At 48.0% G+C, this 19,330-nt stretch overlaps 1 protein-coding gene and 1 non-coding gene across 2 annotated transcripts in view; one reads left to right on the forward strand and one right to left on the reverse strand.

Annotated features, from left to right (window-relative positions):
• MTCL2 (microtubule crosslinking factor 2) overlaps positions 1-19,330 on the reverse strand; it is a 65,095-nt gene that overhangs the window by 12,889 nt on the left and 32,876 nt on the right. The window contains exons 4-11 of the mRNA XM_063108690.1: positions 16,833-16,895; positions 14,909-16,090; positions 12,783-12,923; positions 9,779-9,904; positions 8,614-8,844; positions 3,558-3,662; positions 2,409-2,576; positions 546-797 (exon numbers count right to left, since the gene is read on the reverse strand). Of these exons, the coding sequence (XP_062964760.1) occupies positions 546-797; positions 2,409-2,576; positions 3,558-3,662; positions 8,614-8,844; positions 9,779-9,904; positions 12,783-12,923; positions 14,909-16,090; positions 16,833-16,895 (2,268 nt within the window). The remainder of the gene's footprint in view (positions 1-545; positions 798-2,408; positions 2,577-3,557; positions 3,663-8,613; positions 8,845-9,778; positions 9,905-12,782; positions 12,924-14,908; positions 16,091-16,832; positions 16,896-19,330) is intronic.
• TRNAM-CAU (transfer RNA methionine (anticodon CAU)) lies at positions 7,905-7,978 on the forward strand. Its single transcript has one exon. It is a non-coding gene; the product is annotated as a tRNA-Met (tRNA).

Consider the following 19,330-nt stretch of genomic DNA (forward strand, 5'->3'; position numbering starts at 1 on the left):
TCTTTTGGTCAGAGGACTCCAATTTTCCCATGGGAACCACCCTTGGCTCCTCCCTCTTCATTCCTGAGTGTCAGCGGCCAAACAGAGCCTTATGGAAAAGGAACTCTCTTTCCACTGCAATTGCTAAGCTGTAAGATACGAGCACAAAACTAGCAGTGGCCATATTTGAGATTAGCCTGCTTAAGAATAAAGCTAACGTGCTGGCCAGGTAGTGCTGGTTAGAGCACAGTGCTGATAACACCAAGGTCAAGGGTTCTGGTCCCCATACCAGCCAGCCGCCAAGAAAAAGAACAAAACAAAAAGAATAAAGCTAACAGAGTATGAAGCAGGCTTGAGAGACTGAGGCAGAGAGAAAGACCTAGTCCCTAGACTGTAGTCTCTCAGCACCTGTATCCAGCTATACCTGAAAGAGATCCTACCCCAGACCTCATTGTCTGAGCACCCAGATCCAGCTATCCCTGAAGGAGATCGTATCTCTGGACGTTCCCTATGGTGACTCTTTCTTGCGGCTCAGACCAACACAGGCTGTCTGGGACAGGCCTCACCTGGCTCAGGCGGTTTTGCAGCTCCTTCACCTGCTGCTCCACCTGCTGCTTCTCGCCCTGCAGCCGCTCCACCAGCTGCAGCTTCTCCTGGCTCCAGTTGCGCTCACTGACCTGCAGCTGCCGTGTCAGCTCCATGACGGCACCATAGGACTCAGCCAGAAGGTGCTGCTGCTCCTCACGCTCCCTCTGGAGGGCTGCCTTCCAGTCGGGCCCTGCCCGTTCCCCGGCCCCCTTCCCAGCCTTCAGCTCCATCTGCAGAGAGATGCAGACAGGGAAGTTGGCACCAGAAGGCCCCTCCTCTCTGCCCTGCTCCCTCCTTCCCTACTGGGCACCAGCAGGGGGCAGGGGGAGAGGGTCTCCTCGGGAGTCTTTCGCTGACCTCCCCACGCAGAACTAAACCCTCTTCCCAATAAGGGCTTATGGAGCTCTTCGTACAAGCCAAGCACTTTGCTGTAGGCTTTTCAGGCATTATCTCTGTATTTTCATAAAAACTCTGTAAGAAAACTACTATTATCCTATTTTACAGAAGAGGACAAGGTTCCAAGGGGATAAGTTATTTGTCCCAGGTCACATAGCTATGACATGGCAGAGGTTCCTAGTCATTGCTTCTCATGATATTTCATCAACTCTTACCAGCAGTATGGGGTTTGGTTAATGGGGGATGTGTTTTATGTTCCCTCCTGGAAAGCTGGGATCCCACCTTGTCCTGCACAGGCCCTGCATGGGGACATGCACACACATGCACATGCAGTCACGTAATGCATGCGTGCAGGAATCATTCCAGCACGACGGCTTTCTCAGCCCCAGATCTCAGGGTGGCAAGAAAGAAACATGAAGCCTCAAGAATCAATGTCCACTACACCTGTGAGGTTAGGGTCTGGGATGTTAGCCCCATGGGGCCAGTCAGGTTCCCAGTGGGGAGGAGGACCTGAAATGGCTGGGTTTGGGGGACAGCAGGAACAGTGGACACTGGAATGTGCAGATGGGCAGGAGCTGTGAGATCTGCATGGAGGGTAAGGAGGGGAGCACGGTGACCCCGAGAAGAAACCAGGAGGCTGTGAGCACTGGGATGATGGAATTGCAATCATGGAGAGCCAGGAGGGGCAGAAGATTGAGCAGCAAGGCTCAGGTCTGCTACTTATTAGCCAGGTGACATTGGGAAAGAAACCTAACTCCTCTGTGTCTGTTTTGTCATTTGTCCAGCAGAGATTATCAGAGTACCCACCTCCCAGGGGCTGGTGATGCCGGGGAAGGTAGCCTGCAGCTGGAGTCCATACCGCAAAGTCACGGCGTCAGTGTTCTCGCCGAGTGGGAGGAAGCCCACCCTCTCACTTTTCAGACCAGAGTGGGGCAGCAACTTGCCCACGGGCACACATCAGACACCAAACTCCTTTGGTCATGCTGGGTTATTGGCGGGGAGGCCCCAAGTTTGAGTAGAGGGAACAAAAAACCAGGTAGCAGGGGGTTAAAAGGACCCTTACGAGGAGAGGAGGGAACAAATGAGGACAGCAGGCAGCAGGAGTCCAGGAATGTGTGCAAAGGCCATCACCACGTGCAGACAGGCATTTAGGCATTCTGGCCTCACCTGTGAACCCACGGTGCAACAGAGGTACGTGTGATGCCCCCGTAACCCTTTGTCAGTCCCCACCTTCTTTCCCTGGCCCAGTGACTCCCAGTCCCTGTTGTTTCTGGTACCCTTGCTGTGTGATGCTAGCCAAGTCTCTTGCCCTCTCTGGGCCACAAAATAAAGAGAGGATTCCTACACCTCCAGAAGCATGGCTTGGGCATCCTGCTCCCAGATCTGACAGCTGAGGGCTTGGCTGAGAGCAAGGCGAGAGATGTCTCTGACAGGTGAGGGCTCACCTGGGTGGCATGGCTCTTTAGCTCTGCCCGCTCCGTCTCCCAGGTGGCCTTAGCCTTGGCAAACTGTTGCTGAAGCTCAGTCAGACCACGGCGTTCATCCCGGAGCAGCCAGCATAGCTCCTTCAGTGTTACCTTCATGTCAGCCAGTGTCTTGATGTACTCATTGGGCTGCAGACAGGGGCAAGGGCTGTGTCAGGAGCTTTTGAAGGGGCAGGAGGGGAGCCTGGGCTCAGAGAACTCACCCAAGATGCTGGCTCAGGACTCTACCAGGCCTTGGGCAAGTTCCATGACCTCTCTAGGTCATCTCCCCATAAAATGGGGATGACAGACCAGCCCTAGCTACCTCCTAGGCTGACATGAGTCCCAACCTCACATAAACAAAAAAATTATGCAGTAAGAGTAATAATCACTCAGCCTAAATCTGACCTGAATAATCTGGCTTCTTCAAGGCTCTGCAGCATCTAGGCCACAGGTCTGTGTCTTTGCTCAGGATCTGCCTCTCTGACCCACTGCAGGCCAGATGTATAGTCTGTTCCAAGGAGCCTTCCTAACTGTGCCTGACTTGGTCTCAGATCTTCTCTTCTGGGCATGACCTCATTTCATCCATACCGCAGCTCACTGTGTGTGACCCTGGGAGCCACACCTCACTGCTCTCTCTGACCTATGGCTTGATTTGAAGGTTCCTGACCCCAGACCACAAGGCCCCTCTTCATATGGCCCTAGCCTGATGTCTTTACCCCCACTATACACATCCTAAGCCACAGCCAATCCTAGAATACCTTGCCACACCTCTGCACATATAGTTCTCTTGATCCAGAATGGTCTTTTCCCTATTCTCTATTAGGCAAGCTCCTATTCATCCTTCAAAACCCACCACCTATGACCCCTTCTTTGTGATACTGTCCCCTATACTCCACATAAAATAGTTCTCTCGTCTGTGACTCCATAACCCATTATCTGGCTTTCTGTCACTGTCCTGGGATGATTTATGTTTCCCCATTGCACTGAGCATCTGAGGGCCAGTAACCAGCAACCCTCTGCAGCTCCTAGGTCTAGGGCAGGGTTGGGGCCAGAAAAGGTGGCAGGAAGTGATCACTGAACAAAGAAACAAATGGATAGGACAGGACTGGGAAGGGGTTGAGAACGTACCGTGTTCTGGGTCCAGCTATCCCCTGTGTAGGCCTTGTTATCAGAATGCTGTGCATTTATTTCCTCTTCCTCCATCAGCAGGTACAGCTCCTTCATGCTATTTACCTATTTTTTAAAAACCACACTCATCAGGGGGTGGGACTCTAGCTAGTAACCCAGACAGAAAGGGGCCTGCACAGCCAGCAGGAAGGAGGAATGGGAGTTTATGGTACAGAATGGACCCAAGGCACCCTAGCCCGGTACTGGATTCCCGAATCTTAACTATGACCTCTGGGTACTATGACGCCCTCCTGGCCTCCCACACCATTTTCTTGGCCCCAAGGATGATGAGGCATCCCTAAGAGTTACTTAAAAATAATCATGTGGACAGGCTGGGCCAAGGCAGGCATGTGGTGGGAATAAAAGGACCACAGACATCCCCATGATGATAGATAAGAACAACTACAGGTTTGGGTGACCAGAAGGGACCCTTCCTGGGAGGGGGGATTTGTTGCTGATGGATTCTGGGCAGGAGTCCAGGGCCAGCCAAGGAACCCAGGGACCTAGTTCAGGATGGGAATGAAGCAGAAGGAAGCCGCCTTCTGACTGGGGTGCTTATTCATCATTTCTACATCCATTCAACAAATATTTACTGAACATCCACCATGTGCCAGGCTCTGTGTTAGGAGCTGGGGATACATTAGTGAGCAAGAGAGACAAAAACCCTGGACCCCTTCAGCTTACTTTCCAGTAGCAGGAAAACAAATAAATAAGTGAGACGTATGAAATGTCATTAACTACATGGAATGTCATACAGGGACAGGTGCTATAAAGAAAAAGATAGATGGGAAAGGAGCTAGGATGTGCTGGGCATGGGTGGTCAAGGAAAGCTGTACAGAGAAGGTGACACTTGGGCAAAGTCCTGAAGGAGGTGAGTGACTAAGCCATGTGCATATCTGGAGGGGAATTCCAGGCAGAGGGCACAGCCCATGCAAGGTCCGAGGTGGGAACATGCCTGTTTGAGGAAAAGCAAGAAAGCTGGGGAGGAGGTGAGAGAGGTATGAGAACAAGGCCGGGTGGACCAGGCCATGGTAGGGACTTTGGCTTTGACTCTGGCGGAAAAGGGAGCCAGGAGAGGATTGTGAGCCAAGGAGTGACACCGAGCTGACTTTCAGTTTCACAAGATCGCTCTAGCTGCTCTGCTGAGGTACTTTAGAGGGCAGCAACAGAGCACAGACGGCACAACTCAAGGGGCACCATCCACGCGGAATACAAGCTGCATGGCACCTGCTGTAGCCCCTGGTATAAAAGCTGCTTGGTGGAAAGGGGCAAGGACAGAGGCAAGGAGACCAGCTAGGAGGTGACAGCAACAATCCAGGCAAGAAGTGATGAGGCCTGGTCAGGGGATGGCGGGCATAGCTGACTCTGGATAGGTTTTAGAGGTAGGACTGGCAGGATCTGCTGACAGATTAGAAGGCGGAATGAGGGAAAAAGAACAGTTGAAAATGTCTCCAAGGTTTTTTGACCTGAGCAAGGTGAAACTGTCATTAACTACAAGAAGAGCAAGTCTGGAGGGAAGAATGGGAGTTTGGTTTTGGACATGTTGTCAGCAAAACCTCTTAGACATCCAAGTGGATCTATCAAGTAGATTATACAAATCTGGGGTTCCCAGGAGATGTCTGGGCTGGAAGCATAAATTTGGAACTTGATGTCCAGGAAAGGCCACATAAGCCACAAGCCTGGAGGAGCTCCACAAGGGAGTCAGCGCAGGTAAAGGAGAGATGCGGGCCAATGGCTGAGCCCTGGGCACTCTGACTTTAAGAGGTCAGATCAGGGAAATAAGGAGGAACTGCTAAAGGAGACTGAGAAGGAGCAACCAGTCAGGGGGAAGGAAAATTAAGATATCAAATGAACAAGGGTTCCATGTGTGTCCGGGAAGACACGGAGACTGTGAAGTATGTGGGGGGAGCAGGGTCTGCATGAATCAACACCCCAGTTCCGTCACTGGTCACAAGGACCTAAACAAAGAGTCTTTTTATTACTTACATTTAGACAGGTGCAGAATCCCTTCTCTAAAATCCTCTAGGCCAGGAGTGTTTAGAATTCAGGATTTTTTAGGATTTAGAAAGGTAACATGGTACCTACACTGTATATTGTTGCTATGGACTGAATGTCACCCCAAAATTCATTGATGCTTGACCTCCACTGTAATAGTGTTAAGAGGGTGGAAAGCCAGATGATGGTATTGGAAACATGAGGCCTTTTGGGGGTGACTGGATCGTGAGGACTGCACCCTCCTGAATGGATTGATCCATTCATGGAGTAATGGGTTAATGGTGTAATCGGTTATAAGGAGAGTGAGTAAGAAGTTAACCCTCCTGCTCATGCCACTCTCGCCATGTGATTCTGTGGTCACCATGGGCCTCTGTAGAGAGTTCCTACTCAAAAGAAGGCCCTCCACCAGATGCACCCCCTGGATCTCGGATTTCCTAGCGTCCAAAACTGTGAGAAATAAATTTCATTTTCTTTATCAATTGTCTAGTTTCATGTATTCTACTATAAACGATAGAAAATGGACTAATACAATTATATAACAGCCCCAGCAGGGTCTGGTGAAACATCCCAAGTTCAAGCACACTAATATTTCCCCTTTAAATATATAAATATTAACATGAAATGGGATACATTAAGGTTTTGCAGTCAAATGGATGTCAGGTCAAGTTTTGCCAACTGACTTAGATGACAAAAAACACTTGGCTCTCAGAGCTTCTGGATTTCAATGCGGACAAGGAATCAAAGATCTTATCTGTAGTAGAATGAGGATAATAAACGTCTCCATATCACAGGGTATTTGTAAAGACGAAATGTAATGACTCATCAAAGGCACTTAACACAGTGCCAGAACACTATCAATATTCAATACAGGAGAGTTATCAGTCACACAGATATTTTTAATTTTGCTTGTGTGGAGACATACATTCTTTAAAAGTACAAATGCATATCAAGTTAATTATTTATCTAATTATATATATTTTATTATGTATGTTTATATGTATGTATATTTTACACACATGCACTTTATACTGTATTATATATGTGTATGCATATATATTTTTACAATGCATATGGTTATGTTTATATCTTATGTCTATTTCAATAAATATATACATTTATATTAACTATAGGCATATATATTATTTAATTTTCTATGTTCCCACCTTATTTTTGTCCTAAAGTAAGTTTCTCTCTTTGTTTCTCCAGTACATGGGAATGGCTAGAAAGATTTTCACCAAATGTGGAGGGTTTGTCTGAAACACCCTTACTTAAAATAGAGGCAGTGTGGCCTGCAGGCAATTCACTTTGAGGGGCCTGGGGAGCATCTCTGCTGGCAGCCCAAATTGGGCTTCATCTAGAGGCCCATGGGACTTCCAAACAGGAGAGGAAGGTCCTGTGTTTTCAGAATAGAAAAAAAAAAGGTCCTGTGTTTTCAAATGCCACAGAAGAGAAAGCTTCAAGCAGGAGGCCCAAGGACTGGTACTCCAAGGGCTGGCCTTGCTGGGCTCTTGAGCTACTTCTCACATAGGCACCTTTGTGCCAGGCATACCAGGGCAAGGGCAGCAGGGTCCATTTAATGGTGGTTAGTGACTCTCCAAGTGGCCATGGGGAGGAGGGGGATGGCTTTTGAGAACTATGGACCACACTGAGGTAGGGATGATGCAGTCTTGCTACAAACTCAGGTCTATCATCCCCGGCTCCTGGAGCATTTGGGCTACTCTAGGGGACCCTGATGAAGTACATTGGGCCTTGGGGAGTGCCACTGGCCCCCACTGGCTCTGGAAAGAGGCCTGGGGAGAGGAGGGCCAAGCCTGGGCTAGACTAGAGGTACCTGTACCTAAAAGGCCCAGGCCAAGGTGAGCAATGCTGACTAAGGTGGGTGCCACTGAGGTGTGACATCCTTATATGCCCCCTTCCCTTCACAATGCTAGCGTGCTGATGATGGGAGGCAGGGGCTTTGAGCAGCAAAGGGTCCCACACAGGCTGAGGGATGAATGGGACATGTGAGTCCTTCCCAAGCTTCATATATTCCCCAAGGCTCCACCTCTCGTTTCCTGCCACATCCCAATACGACCTGTATATCACTAATGTTCTTAAGTCAACCTACTCCCTCTAGTTAAATAAATATATCTAAAAAAGGACGTTGATATCATTACCAAATATGGAAGGCCAGTATCCACTGCCATAAGTCAAAATAACATTAAAAATAAAATAAAATAGGTACATTCATAAATCGAAATACACAGCAATAAAAAAAAATAAACTACTCCTAAGGCAAAACATGGACGAATTGCAAAAAATTATATTGAAGCTGGCCGGTTAGCTCAGTTGGTTAGAGCATGGTGCTCATAACACCAGGGTCCAGGGTTTGATCCCTGTACCGGCCAGCTGCAAAAAAAAAAAAAAATTATATTGAGCAAAAGCAGCCAGACACATAAGAAATTCTAGAACAAGCAAACTAATCAATAGTGTAAGAAAGCAGAATAGTGCATACTGCTGGGTGGGCATATTGACTGGGAAGGGGCACAAGGGAATCTTCCAGGGCACTGGAAACATGCTTTACTGTGATCTAGGTGGGGGTTATGTGGGTGTACACTGTAAGAAGTCATCAGCTGTACACTTAAGATGTGTGCGCCTTACTGTAAGTTATACCTTAAAAGAGTAGAAAAAATATATCTGTACATACTACAATTATAACAAAAGTGGATTATTAAATTCACGTAGATACTGGTGCCTGCTGAAGACTGTGTTAAAGACCTACCAGCCCCCTAAGAGACTTCCTCCCATCGAGGCCTGGACCAAGTCCATCTTCTTCTCCACAGTATCCCCTGCACCTGTCTCAACACCCAGTAAAGAGCTGGTTCTTGACCCACAGATGCTGAATAAGAGAATGAATGCAGGGAGGAAGCCTGCAAGCTGAGGGCGCCTACACGAGCCTCAGGGCTGTGGCAACGCTAGCTGAGCATCCCTACCCCCCTCACCCCCATCCCCACCATAGTTGGGGTCCCAGACCCAACCATACCTCAAGAAAGTCATCCCCCTCACTGGGCGAAACCTTGCCCTGTCGCCAGCGCTTGAGGAACCACCTGAGCTTCATGAAGAGCAGCAGGAAGTTGTGCTTGAACTGCTGGGACTCCTGCACCAGCATATTCTTCTCTTGGCTCCAGAACTTCTGCTCCAGCCTCCGCTGCAGACTCAGACTCTGCAGCTCAAACTCCCGCCTCAGGAGCGCCCTCTGCTGGTCCTCCTTCAGCTGCAAGGGGAACAGGAGCTTGAGCAACCCCCAGCTCAGGGTTCCACCCCATCCCAGGCCTCAGACAAGAGGAAGATTTAAATGGTGCCTGTGGGTGATCCCTGCCAAGACTCCACTACTAGCAACTCATTTTACTGAGATAAGCATTGCCCTCTGCTACTCCAAGGAACAGAAACTCAAAGAAGCCACAAATCAGTGAAGGAGGTGGGATTTGAACCCAGCACCGCCTGACCATGATGTCATATACTGAGCACCTACGGGACGCCAGATGTTTCACACGAACTCTTACATCTAATGAGGAACCTGTGACCAGAACAATGATGGCAGGGAGGGGTGACCCGATGAAGAGCAAAAGGCATGCTGGGATGGAGGAAGGCTGATGAACGTGCAATACTCCAGGAAGCAATGCAGTGTCACAGCTAAGAGACAGTCAGAGACCTGCACTGGAATCCCTGGCCCACTTCTCCCTGGAAGTACCTCAGCTTTCTGAACATCAGCTTCCCCATCTGTAAAGGGGGGGAACCTCACAGGGAAGGCATGAGTATTAAAGGAAATAATGGGTAGAAAGTGTGTTGCAACAGGCCTGGCATACAGTAGGGCCTTAACAGATACTGTCTATTACAGGACTATTATCTTGATTACAAGCCAGGCCTGATGGGGGCAACATTTCATAGATGGCAAACTGAGGCCCTGAGAGGAAATGAGTCTGGCCCAAGGTTACACAGGCAGCCAGTGACAAGTCCAGGACTTCAACCCAGCATAGCTAATGCACAATCACAAGTGCAGAAACATCCAGCAGGGCACAGGGGCTGGAAGACTTGAGGCTCCCTGACGTTCTCGGCTTCTGAGGACCCATGGATCTCTGAGGACTTTGCCTTCAGTTTAGGGAGGAGAAGCTGGAGGAGGTGCAGGTAAAGTGTTGGGCACCACACACCTGGACCATTTTCTGGTTGAAGTTGTCAGCCTCCTCCTTTCGTAGCTGCCGCTCCTGGGACAGCTGCTCTTGCAAGCCCCGGAGGCTGTCATGGGCCTCAGCCAGGACCAGCTGTAGCTCCTTGATCTGCGATGGGGATGGGGGACACAGATAATGAGGAAGGAGAGAGAGAGGAGGAAGAGGACAGAAGCTGTGGTCCCAGAATGAGAGTGGTAGGGGAGCAACAGTAAGTCAGACCCAAGTGTCTCTCAAGCACAGATCAGGCACAATAGCTGTCCCTACCTCAGTGGGTTGTCATGACAATTAAATGAAACCGTGCCTATCAAATCTAGCTATTGGTATAATTTTAACTTGATAATTTCTCTCTTTAAAATTTATTTGAAGAAAATAATACACTGAAAATTAAGTTTGATTCACAAAGATGTTCATTGTCTCATTGTTTATAAGAGTAATTGCAAAAATTTAAAAACACCTTTAATAAATGATGGAGATTGCAATATGTGTTTATTAGATGTATACCTATACCTATGTAAAAATCCATTCAACTACATGTTTAAGGATACCATCCTTTATTATATGTATGTTATTATGTTATAAAGGACATGAACACACACACTAAATGTAAACAGTGGTTAACTGTGATGATCTCATGATATTGACTTTCTTCTTTATACCTTTATGCAAAATTGCTTAGAGATTTTGTTGTAGTTGTTTGTTGTTTATAATGACTGTGTAATAAGATTGTAAGAAAAAGATAATAAAATTCTACTTTTCTTGGGGAAATCATGTTTATAAGTATTTGTAGCTAAACAGGAAAAATCTATTTCATTAGCAGTCTGGACGGTACTGGAAGATGACGCAAGGTAGGGCTTCTGAGGGTGAATTATGCTCTCTGTACTGATCTGGGTGCTGATTACATAGGAGTGCTCCATTTGTGAAAATTATTTGAGCTATCTACTTACAATATATATGAGCACTTTTCCGTATGTATGTGATATTTCTTTTTCTTTTTTTTTTTTTTTTTAAAAAAGATGACCGGTAAGGGGATCTTAACCCTTGACTGGGTGTTGTCAGCACCACGCTCAGCCAGTGAGCAAACCAGCCATCCCTATATAGGATCCGAACCCGTGGCCTTGGTGTTATCAGCACCACACTCTCCCGAGTGAGCCACGGGCCGGCCCTGTATGTGATATTTTAATAAAATTTTTTTTCAGTATTTCTGGTAGCAGAGGGAAATGTTTATGCTGCCATGTTAAACAGGGAAAAGAAAAAGGAACTGTCAGCCCCAACTCCTACATGAAACCGTCCCAGGCAAGGCAGAAGTCCTCTGTGAAAGAAAATAAGCCCTTACCACGTGGCCAATAATGCGGTGGTTTGGCAACGCAAGGCACACTGACGACATGTATCTCGCACACTGGTTTTATATGAAAAATCCTTTCAGGGCTATATACTATCTGCTCTCTCTGATATCATCTTTTTTTTTTTTTTTTTTTTTGTCTTTTTCGTGACCGGCACTCAGCCAGTGAGTGCACCGGCCATTCCTATATAGGATCCGAACCCGTGGCAGGAGCAGCGCCGCGCTCCCAGTGCTGCACTCTCCTGAGTGCGCCACGGGCTCGGCCCTCTGATATCGTCTTTGAATTTAGTGTTTGACACAATGCCTAGCAATTGTAACTGCTTAATAAAGAGTGGCTGAACGAAAAAATAATTAAATGCATGCAAGAAATAATTCTCTCTGCAGGTAAGCCTATACAAATAGACCTATTTCCTTTTTGCAGAAAATGAGAAGTATCTCATTTTTCCTCTTTTTGCCATGGCTGCTGGGAAGCTCAGACCATCTCACTTAGTGTATCAGATCCATTAGCCTCAAGGGAGCTTCTCCACCTGCACAGTTGCAGGTTGGCCTTTCCAGGACCACAGAGTTGTCTTCCCAGGGATGTTCAGAAGAAAAAGACACTCGGGCCGAGCCCGTGGCGCACTCGGGAGAGTGCGGCGCTGGGAGCGCAGCGACGCTCCCGCCGCGGGTTTGGATCCTATATAGGACTGGCCGGTGCACTCACTGGCTGAGTGCCGGTCACGAAAAAGACAAAAAAAAAAAAAAAAAAAAAAAGAAAAAGAAAAAGACGCTCAAGCTGAGGTACACACAGGACTCTCCAAGGTTCAGAAGTCTCAGGGATATCCCACCCCATCCACAGGAGTCTTTTCCTGCTTCAGGTTCATCATGAAAAGGTGAAGAGGCTCAAGAGTAAGCTTGGGAGGGGCTCAGAACCACCCAGAATTCCTCGAGGGTCAGAGAATCCTAGCAAGCCTGTTGCCACCATTCACTGTAACCCTCCCGTGTTACAGACGGGAAGCTGGTGCCAGAGTGTGGGAACAGGTCCAAGGACACATGACGCCCTGATAGAACAGAGACTTACCAAGGACACATGACGCCCTGATAGAACAGAGACTTAAACTCAGGTCCCCTGAGTTCAAATGATGTGTCATCACCATCATCCTCATCCTCACCCAACATGGGCCAGGCCTTAAACTAAGCTCTTCAAGTATTTAATCCTTTCAACAACCCTATGAGGGACCTTCATTTTACAGGTGAGAAAAGTGAAAATCAGAGAGGTAAAGTGACATCTAATATCTCACATAGCTGTATTATAGATCAAATTATAGACCTATAATTGGAACCCAAACAGCCTGACTGTAGAGACTATTGCCTCCGTGCTACATAAATTAATAGTTACATTAAATGACATAAATTATTAAATTCCCAGTGGAATTTAGTACAGAAAAGAAAATCAATTTCTTCAGATAAGCTTATAGGCTTCCCTTGATTAGGTCATAAGAACTTATTTCCCTTTTTTGCCCTGGCTGCCAGGAAGCTTGGAACCAAATGGAATGCTCAAAACCCATATCATCACCAGCTAAGATTCTCCATGGATCACTCTGCTTTTAGGAGGTCCCAGCCACTCTCCTCCTACCCAATCTCCTGCTTGCTCAGGCCTAGACCTACCTCAGAGGCGTAGGAATCATTGTCTTCAGCTCGGTAAGGCCTGAAGCTGCGGCTGGGATCAAGCTTGGAGTCCAAGTCGCCAGTGCGGAAGGACTCTCGGATCCTGGGCTCCCATTCCGGCAAGTCCCTGAAGTCAGGTGGCTGCACCCAGAGGCACAGGCAAAAGAGTCCAAAAATAATCATGAGAAGGGGCCCGAGGGATGCCAGAAGCAGCCCCTACACAAGCCCTCTGGGCTCCATAAAAGGCTGACCACCCACCTGAGGGCTGGAACCCAGATGGATTCACCTCTGCAGCCCAGACCCAGCCCTGTTTGGGAGCACTGCTGCCACCCAGTGAATGTTGAAAGAATGAATGAGTAGGTAAGTGGTGAGTGAAAACATTGACTTTGTGAATGTCTGTCTTGTGCACAAACCTTCTGAAATAGCCCCAACTGTCCTACTACTTGTGTGGCCCCAGCTCATTCCTACTTCAATAAGAACCAAGAGGGAGACTCAACATGGGGCAGTCTGCTGGCTTGATCAAGCAAGATCGAGCCAGATAAACAGGGCATGAGTTATTGAAATTATGGCACGGCTCCACTGTGTGGCTGTTAAGAAGAAAGAGCTAAATCGTTCTGCACAGACATGGGAAGATCCCTGCCATTGCTCTCAGGATGAAGACCAAATTTCCCCAATGCTCTCTGCAGTCCAGCCTCACTCTTCCCTTCTCTTAGTTCCTTGGACACACCATGTTCCTTGCACCTCAATCTGAGCTATGCCTTTGCACAGGCTGTTCCCTCTGCTTATAATACTCTTTCCCTGGTAATCCACCCCTCTGACCTCAGGTCAGAGCACAGGCCTTCCTTGACCCTGGGGTCTAGGTCAAGTTCCTTATTTGTAAAACCATGTACCTTTCCTCCAAATCTTGCCTCTCTGTTTCTAATTTCACATTCACTGGCATGATAGTTTGATTAACTCTTCCCCACTAGATGATAAGGAGCATGGGAGCAGGAATCCTGCCTGTTTTTGCTTACCATGGCAACTCCAGCACTCAGCACAAAAAGTGCATGAACAATAAACAAAGCATCATAAACAAATGAACAAATAGGTAAGTCACATGAGAAAAATAACTTGTGCAGTAACAGCAGCTACAGCATAAAACAATTTGGGTGGAAAACAAATATATGAGAGAAGATGTAGGAAAAGGGACATTACAAAGATGAAATATTCTAGATCTGTGCCACCAGACACACACGACTACTGGACACCTCAGTGGCTATGTAACTGAGGAACTGAATTGTTAATTGCACGTGATTTTTATTAATTCAAATTTAAGTAGCGACAGGTAGCAGTGGCCACCATATTAAACAGTGCTGCTCCAGACTGTTAACAGTGGCACCAGTAGGAAGTGGGAATTGAGGGGAAGAGGTTTTCATTATTTTATCTCAGGCACTCCTGAAACTCTTTGAATATTTATGTATGACTTGTGCAATAATGCTTTTTTTGGACAAGTGCCTTGGCTATGTTAGTTTTTCTAAGTAGTATTTTATAGCCAACAAGGCTAGAAGTTCATTACTTTCAGTTTTTTGGCCTTTGCATAGAACCTGACTGAGATTTTTTAAAAAATAATACTTGTTTTAAAACACAAAATTGCAAAAGAGATAATAAAAGAAGAAAGGGCAATCTGGCAAAGAGATAGGGAAGGCTTCGGAACCAACCCCAATATCTATCAATAGTACATGAATAAGTGATCTGTGGTATATTCACTCAATGGGACAGCATCCACTAATGAGAATAAACACACTGTTGCTACATGCAACAACATAATGCTGAGTGAAAGAAGCCAGGTGCAAGTGAGTTTGTACAGCAGGATTCAATTTACATAAAGTTCAAAGACAAAACCAAACTAAGAGGGGGGTTACTTGGGAGCAGGGGCAGTGACTAGAAGGGGGCAGGAGGAGGGTTTCAGGGATGCTAGTCACATGCTGTTTCTTGTTCTGGGTAATGATTACACGAGTGTGTTCACCATGGGAAAATTCGTGAAGCTGCGTTTCTGTGCTTTGTGACCTTCTCTGTCTGTGTGTCATGGTTCAGTAAGAAGTTTATAGTACAAAAAAGCAACAGGTCCTGTGACTGGGACATCTTACCTGGAAGTCTGAGCCTAGGTCTTTGGCCAGAAGAATCTCCTTGGAGGGCCCCTGGGAGCCCAAGGCAGGCAGCGATGAGAAGGGCTCGGGCTGCTCCTTGTCAGAGCTGCCGAGGACTGAGTCTGCCTTCCGCGTGAAGGCATTGAGCTCCTGCTGCAGCACGCTCAGCCGCACCAGGATGGCATGGATGAGCTTGGTGTCCCTGGGGCCTTCGCTGTTGTCGGGGGCTTCATGCAGCCGAAAGTCAGCACACTCATTGTCCAGATACAGCCGGAGGCCCGCTGAGAAGCCATTGGCATCGGCTACCAGGACGTCGATGGCCTTGCTGACCAGGGTGGCCTGCTCCCTCAGGCCAGGCAGTGCCTCGGCCTCCCTGGCCCTGCAGAGCCGGGCCACATGAGGCTCATGGGCCTCGCCAGGGGGAGCGGGCACACACTGGGCAGAGTCCCCGGCCTCAGCGTCCGTCTCCAGCATTGGCCGCGTGCTCTGGCAGGAGGCGAGGTCACAGCGCTGGAGGTTGGAGAGCAGCACGCGGTTCTCATACTGGAGCTTCTTGACCTTGCCGCTGAGCTCGCCGATCTGCAGTTTGGCGGCCGCCAGCTCCTCCTGTGAGGGCTCGCTGAGCACAGAGCAGCTGTCCTCCGACAGCGTCACGTCCAGCTCGTGCTCCGAGCGGTACTTGGCCAGCTCGCTCAGCAGCAGCTTGTTCTGGTCCTCCAGTTCAGCCGAGGAGCGCCGCAGCAGCTCCGCCTCCTCTTCCACAAACTGCAGATGTCGCCGCAGCTCGGCCAGGCTCTCCCCGCACTCGCTGCCGCCCAGCGCAGAGAAGGCCAGCCGTGCCTCGGGCCCCCCACAGCCACCACCATGATCCTTCATGTCGTCCATCTCGGCCCGCAGACCTCGGTTCTCCACCTCCAGCTCCACGATGCGGCGGCTCAGCAGGTTGGCTTCCTCCTCCACCAGCTTCAGGTGCACCTTCAGCTCAGTCTCCCGCGAGTGGGGCGCATCGGCCAGCTCCTCGGCCGACAGGGCACCATCCAGGTCCCCATAGAGCGAGCGGTACTTAAGCAGCTCCTCCTTCATGCTGTCGTTCTCCTTGGCGAGCTTGGTGAGCTTCTTGCACATGAGGGCTGACTCCTCCTTTGCAAAGTGCAGCTGACATTTCAGGTCCGCACTGTCCTCCTGGGGCCCGATGGCATGGGGACAGACATGACCCAGAAAGGTTAGTGTTGGGAGGCTCAGTACTGGCCACAGAATTTTGGGGAGCACTAACTACATGCTGGGAGCACAGGGATGGATCAGATGCAGCCTGACCCTCAAGGAGCTGGGAGTCCAGAGAGGAAGCAGAGAAGGGAACGATGATACTGCAGCAAGAATGGGGCACCACACATAGCTTAGGAGCTGACAGCAGGTGACATTCTGATGGGAGACTTACCATTACTATACAGTTTCCTCATCTCTAAAATGGGGCAATAGCATTCCCCACCTCCCAGAGCCATGGACAGCATTAAATGAGATAATGATAAAAAATGCCTGTCACCCTGACAATTAGGCACCACCAGAAGCCATGTGCTACACAGCACACCATTTAATTCTTACAACAACCCCACAGGCTAGGGATAGATGAGGAAACTGAGGCCGGAAAGTTGAAGTGACTTGCTCCAATCACATAGCAACCAAGTGGCAGAGCCAAGATTCAAGCCTGTGTCTCTGAACCTACACCTTTGGATTTGATCGTCGTGCTGTTCAGTAAGTCGGCTTGCTGTTCTTGGGGAGAAAGAGCAATAAGAGCATGGGCTTGGGGCAGCGAAGCTAAGCAGATGAACAAGCTGGCAGGACTGGGCACCTCTGGGGACTCCCCAGGCAACTTGGGGTTAGGCTCAGGCCTTCAAACTAAAGCTGCTGTGGGGACTGCTAGGAATACCTGCATCAAAGCCTTCTTGTCTGTCTTCCCCAGGGAGCGGGTTCCTCTTTTCTTCAAGGAATGCTAGAAGGAGATAAAAAAGTCAGAACTGAGAGCTCACAAGGGTAACATATCCAAAGAGCAGTCTTGGTTCCTAGGGTTGCACTGAGGGCCCACTCACTCCCCAGCCCAGCCCAGCCCAGCCATGTCAAGGCCTTCACCAGCATCAACGGCTGAGCTGGAGGGACCCTCAAGACCACCCCAGTAGGCTGCAAACAGGGGACAGGCCAGAAGCACTTGAGGAGATGATTCTGAACACACCTGCCCAGGGTTTCTCCCCTCTTTCCCCACATTGTGATCCAGTTGGCCTGGGCCAAGACCTGGAAATCTGGATTTCTGCTCTTGTTTGTCTTTCATTGATTCATCAAAGATTTCCTGAGCACGGGTCATGCACCAGGCACAGTGAGGAACAGCTATCATGTTCCAGACACAGTTAAGTGTAGAGAACACAGCAATGAATGAGACAGACAAGGTACCTGGGATGATGCTGTGGTGGTTCTGCCCAGATCTCCCTTCAGGACAGAGACACTCATTCTCCCAGCTAAGATCTTTAAGCTGAGCACCCCTAGAAGTGATGGCCATTGGTTGAGGAGAGCCACCTTGTCCAAGGTCATGTGCCCTCCCTGTAGCGAGCCCACATCCAAGGACTGGTCCGTGCCCCCTGCCTCAACCCTAAAGGGCCAGCCTAGCTCCTGAGCTCCCCATGGTATCATCTGAGGCCATTGGTGGGACTCAACTTCTCCCTCTGCCTCCCTTCCTGATGCTGTTATTCCCACAGGGACTCCTCCATAAACCTTTGCACACAAATCTCCATCTTGGAGGGAAATCTTGTCCTCAGGGATCTAACATCTGGTGGGAACTTTAATTCAGAATGAATACTAATTAACAAAATGAATACAGGTGCAACAAATCAAAATGACACAGGGGGCTTAGAAATGATCATGACAGACTGATGACAAACAGTGATTCAAATATCTAGAGCAAGAGGTAAAAAATAATCGATACATTTGATCACACAAGCAAATTCCATGTAGGAAAAAATAAAACACCCTAAGAAAAGTAAAACTATGAATGACAAGCTGGGAAAATATTTGCAATCTATAACACCAACAAAGGATTGATATCTTAAATTGGTAAAGAGCTTCACAGAGAATAAAAAGGCCAACAAACCTATAGGAAAATAACTAGAGATATGAAGAATAGTTCACAGTAAAAGAAAGGCAGATGGATCTTAACTGCATGAAGATGCTTAACCCCACTCATGATAGAAAAATGTAAATTAAAATACACCGAGATACCATTTCTCACCTATCAGATTGACAAAAAATCCAAACATCTGACAACACCTTCTATGGGTGAAGCTACGACAAACAAGAATGCTCATATATTGCTGGCAAGAATGAGAAATGGCACAAGCCTTGTGGAGGGGAATTTGAGGAAATGTTACAATAATCAACACTGAGAGGTTTCTTGCTGTTTAAAAAGTTATTCAATTAGATGCATAATTCCATTAAATACTTCCTCCCAAGAGAGGGGTGGTTTGTGTGAATTGTGTAGGAATGAAACTGCGCTTTGGTTGCTTTCGACTTTTCAAGTTGGGCTGGTTTATTTTTGAAAATGGTCCCAGGTAATTTGGACACATGCTCATCCCCGATCCCCACCTCTCACGCCTGATCCCTGAAGGTGACAGCCAAGCTCTGTGTTACTGAAACCAAGAGAAAGAGAGGCAGTGACTTGTCCAAGGTCCCAAGGCAAATCCATAGCTCTTGATCAAGTTCCAAAGATTTGGTAGGAGAGAATGTGCCTTCTTTGATGGGGGCCAGAGTGGAGCTAGTGCAGTGGTTCTAAACCTGGGTATACATCAGAATTACCTTGAGGAACTTTAAAAAAATATATTAATGCCCCCAGGTGCCACCCCCAAAGATTCTGACATAATTGGTCTGGGGTAGGTCTCAGGCATCAGTATTTTTAAATAGCTCCTCTAATGATTCTAAAGTGCAGACGAGGTTGTGAGCCACTGAGCCAAGGAGAGGAACTTCAGATGGGCTCTCACGTATATCTTAAAACCCAATCACCTGTCCTTCCTTCCTTCTTCCACTCTCTCTCCTCCTGCCTCTCCACCCTTTCCTTCTCAGGTTCTTCCCTACTTCTCACTGGTTTTTCCACCTTCCTTCTTTCCTTCTTATCTGGCTCCTATGCTGTGATATATATTTTTGTATTATCTCTTTCTTCTTGTGGTGAAACTCTTGAATTCTTGTGGGATGTAAGTTTCAAAATTTTCAAATAAAGCCTTTGCAAGATAAAAAAAAAAAAAAAAAAAAAAAAACCCAATCAAATCCTAAAGAGACCTTTTGAAATGCAAATGAGGCAGGAAGGCAAAGCCTGATATTTCAGACCCTGGGTGCCAAGAGCAAGGGAGAAGCCAGTATTTGAGAAGAGCTGACCTGGGAATGGGGGTG

This window comes from Cynocephalus volans, chromosome 1 (genome assembly GCF_027409185.1).
Source record: "Cynocephalus volans isolate mCynVol1 chromosome 1, mCynVol1.pri, whole genome shotgun sequence".
Lineage (NCBI taxonomy): Eukaryota > Metazoa > Chordata > Mammalia > Dermoptera > Cynocephalidae > Cynocephalus > Cynocephalus volans.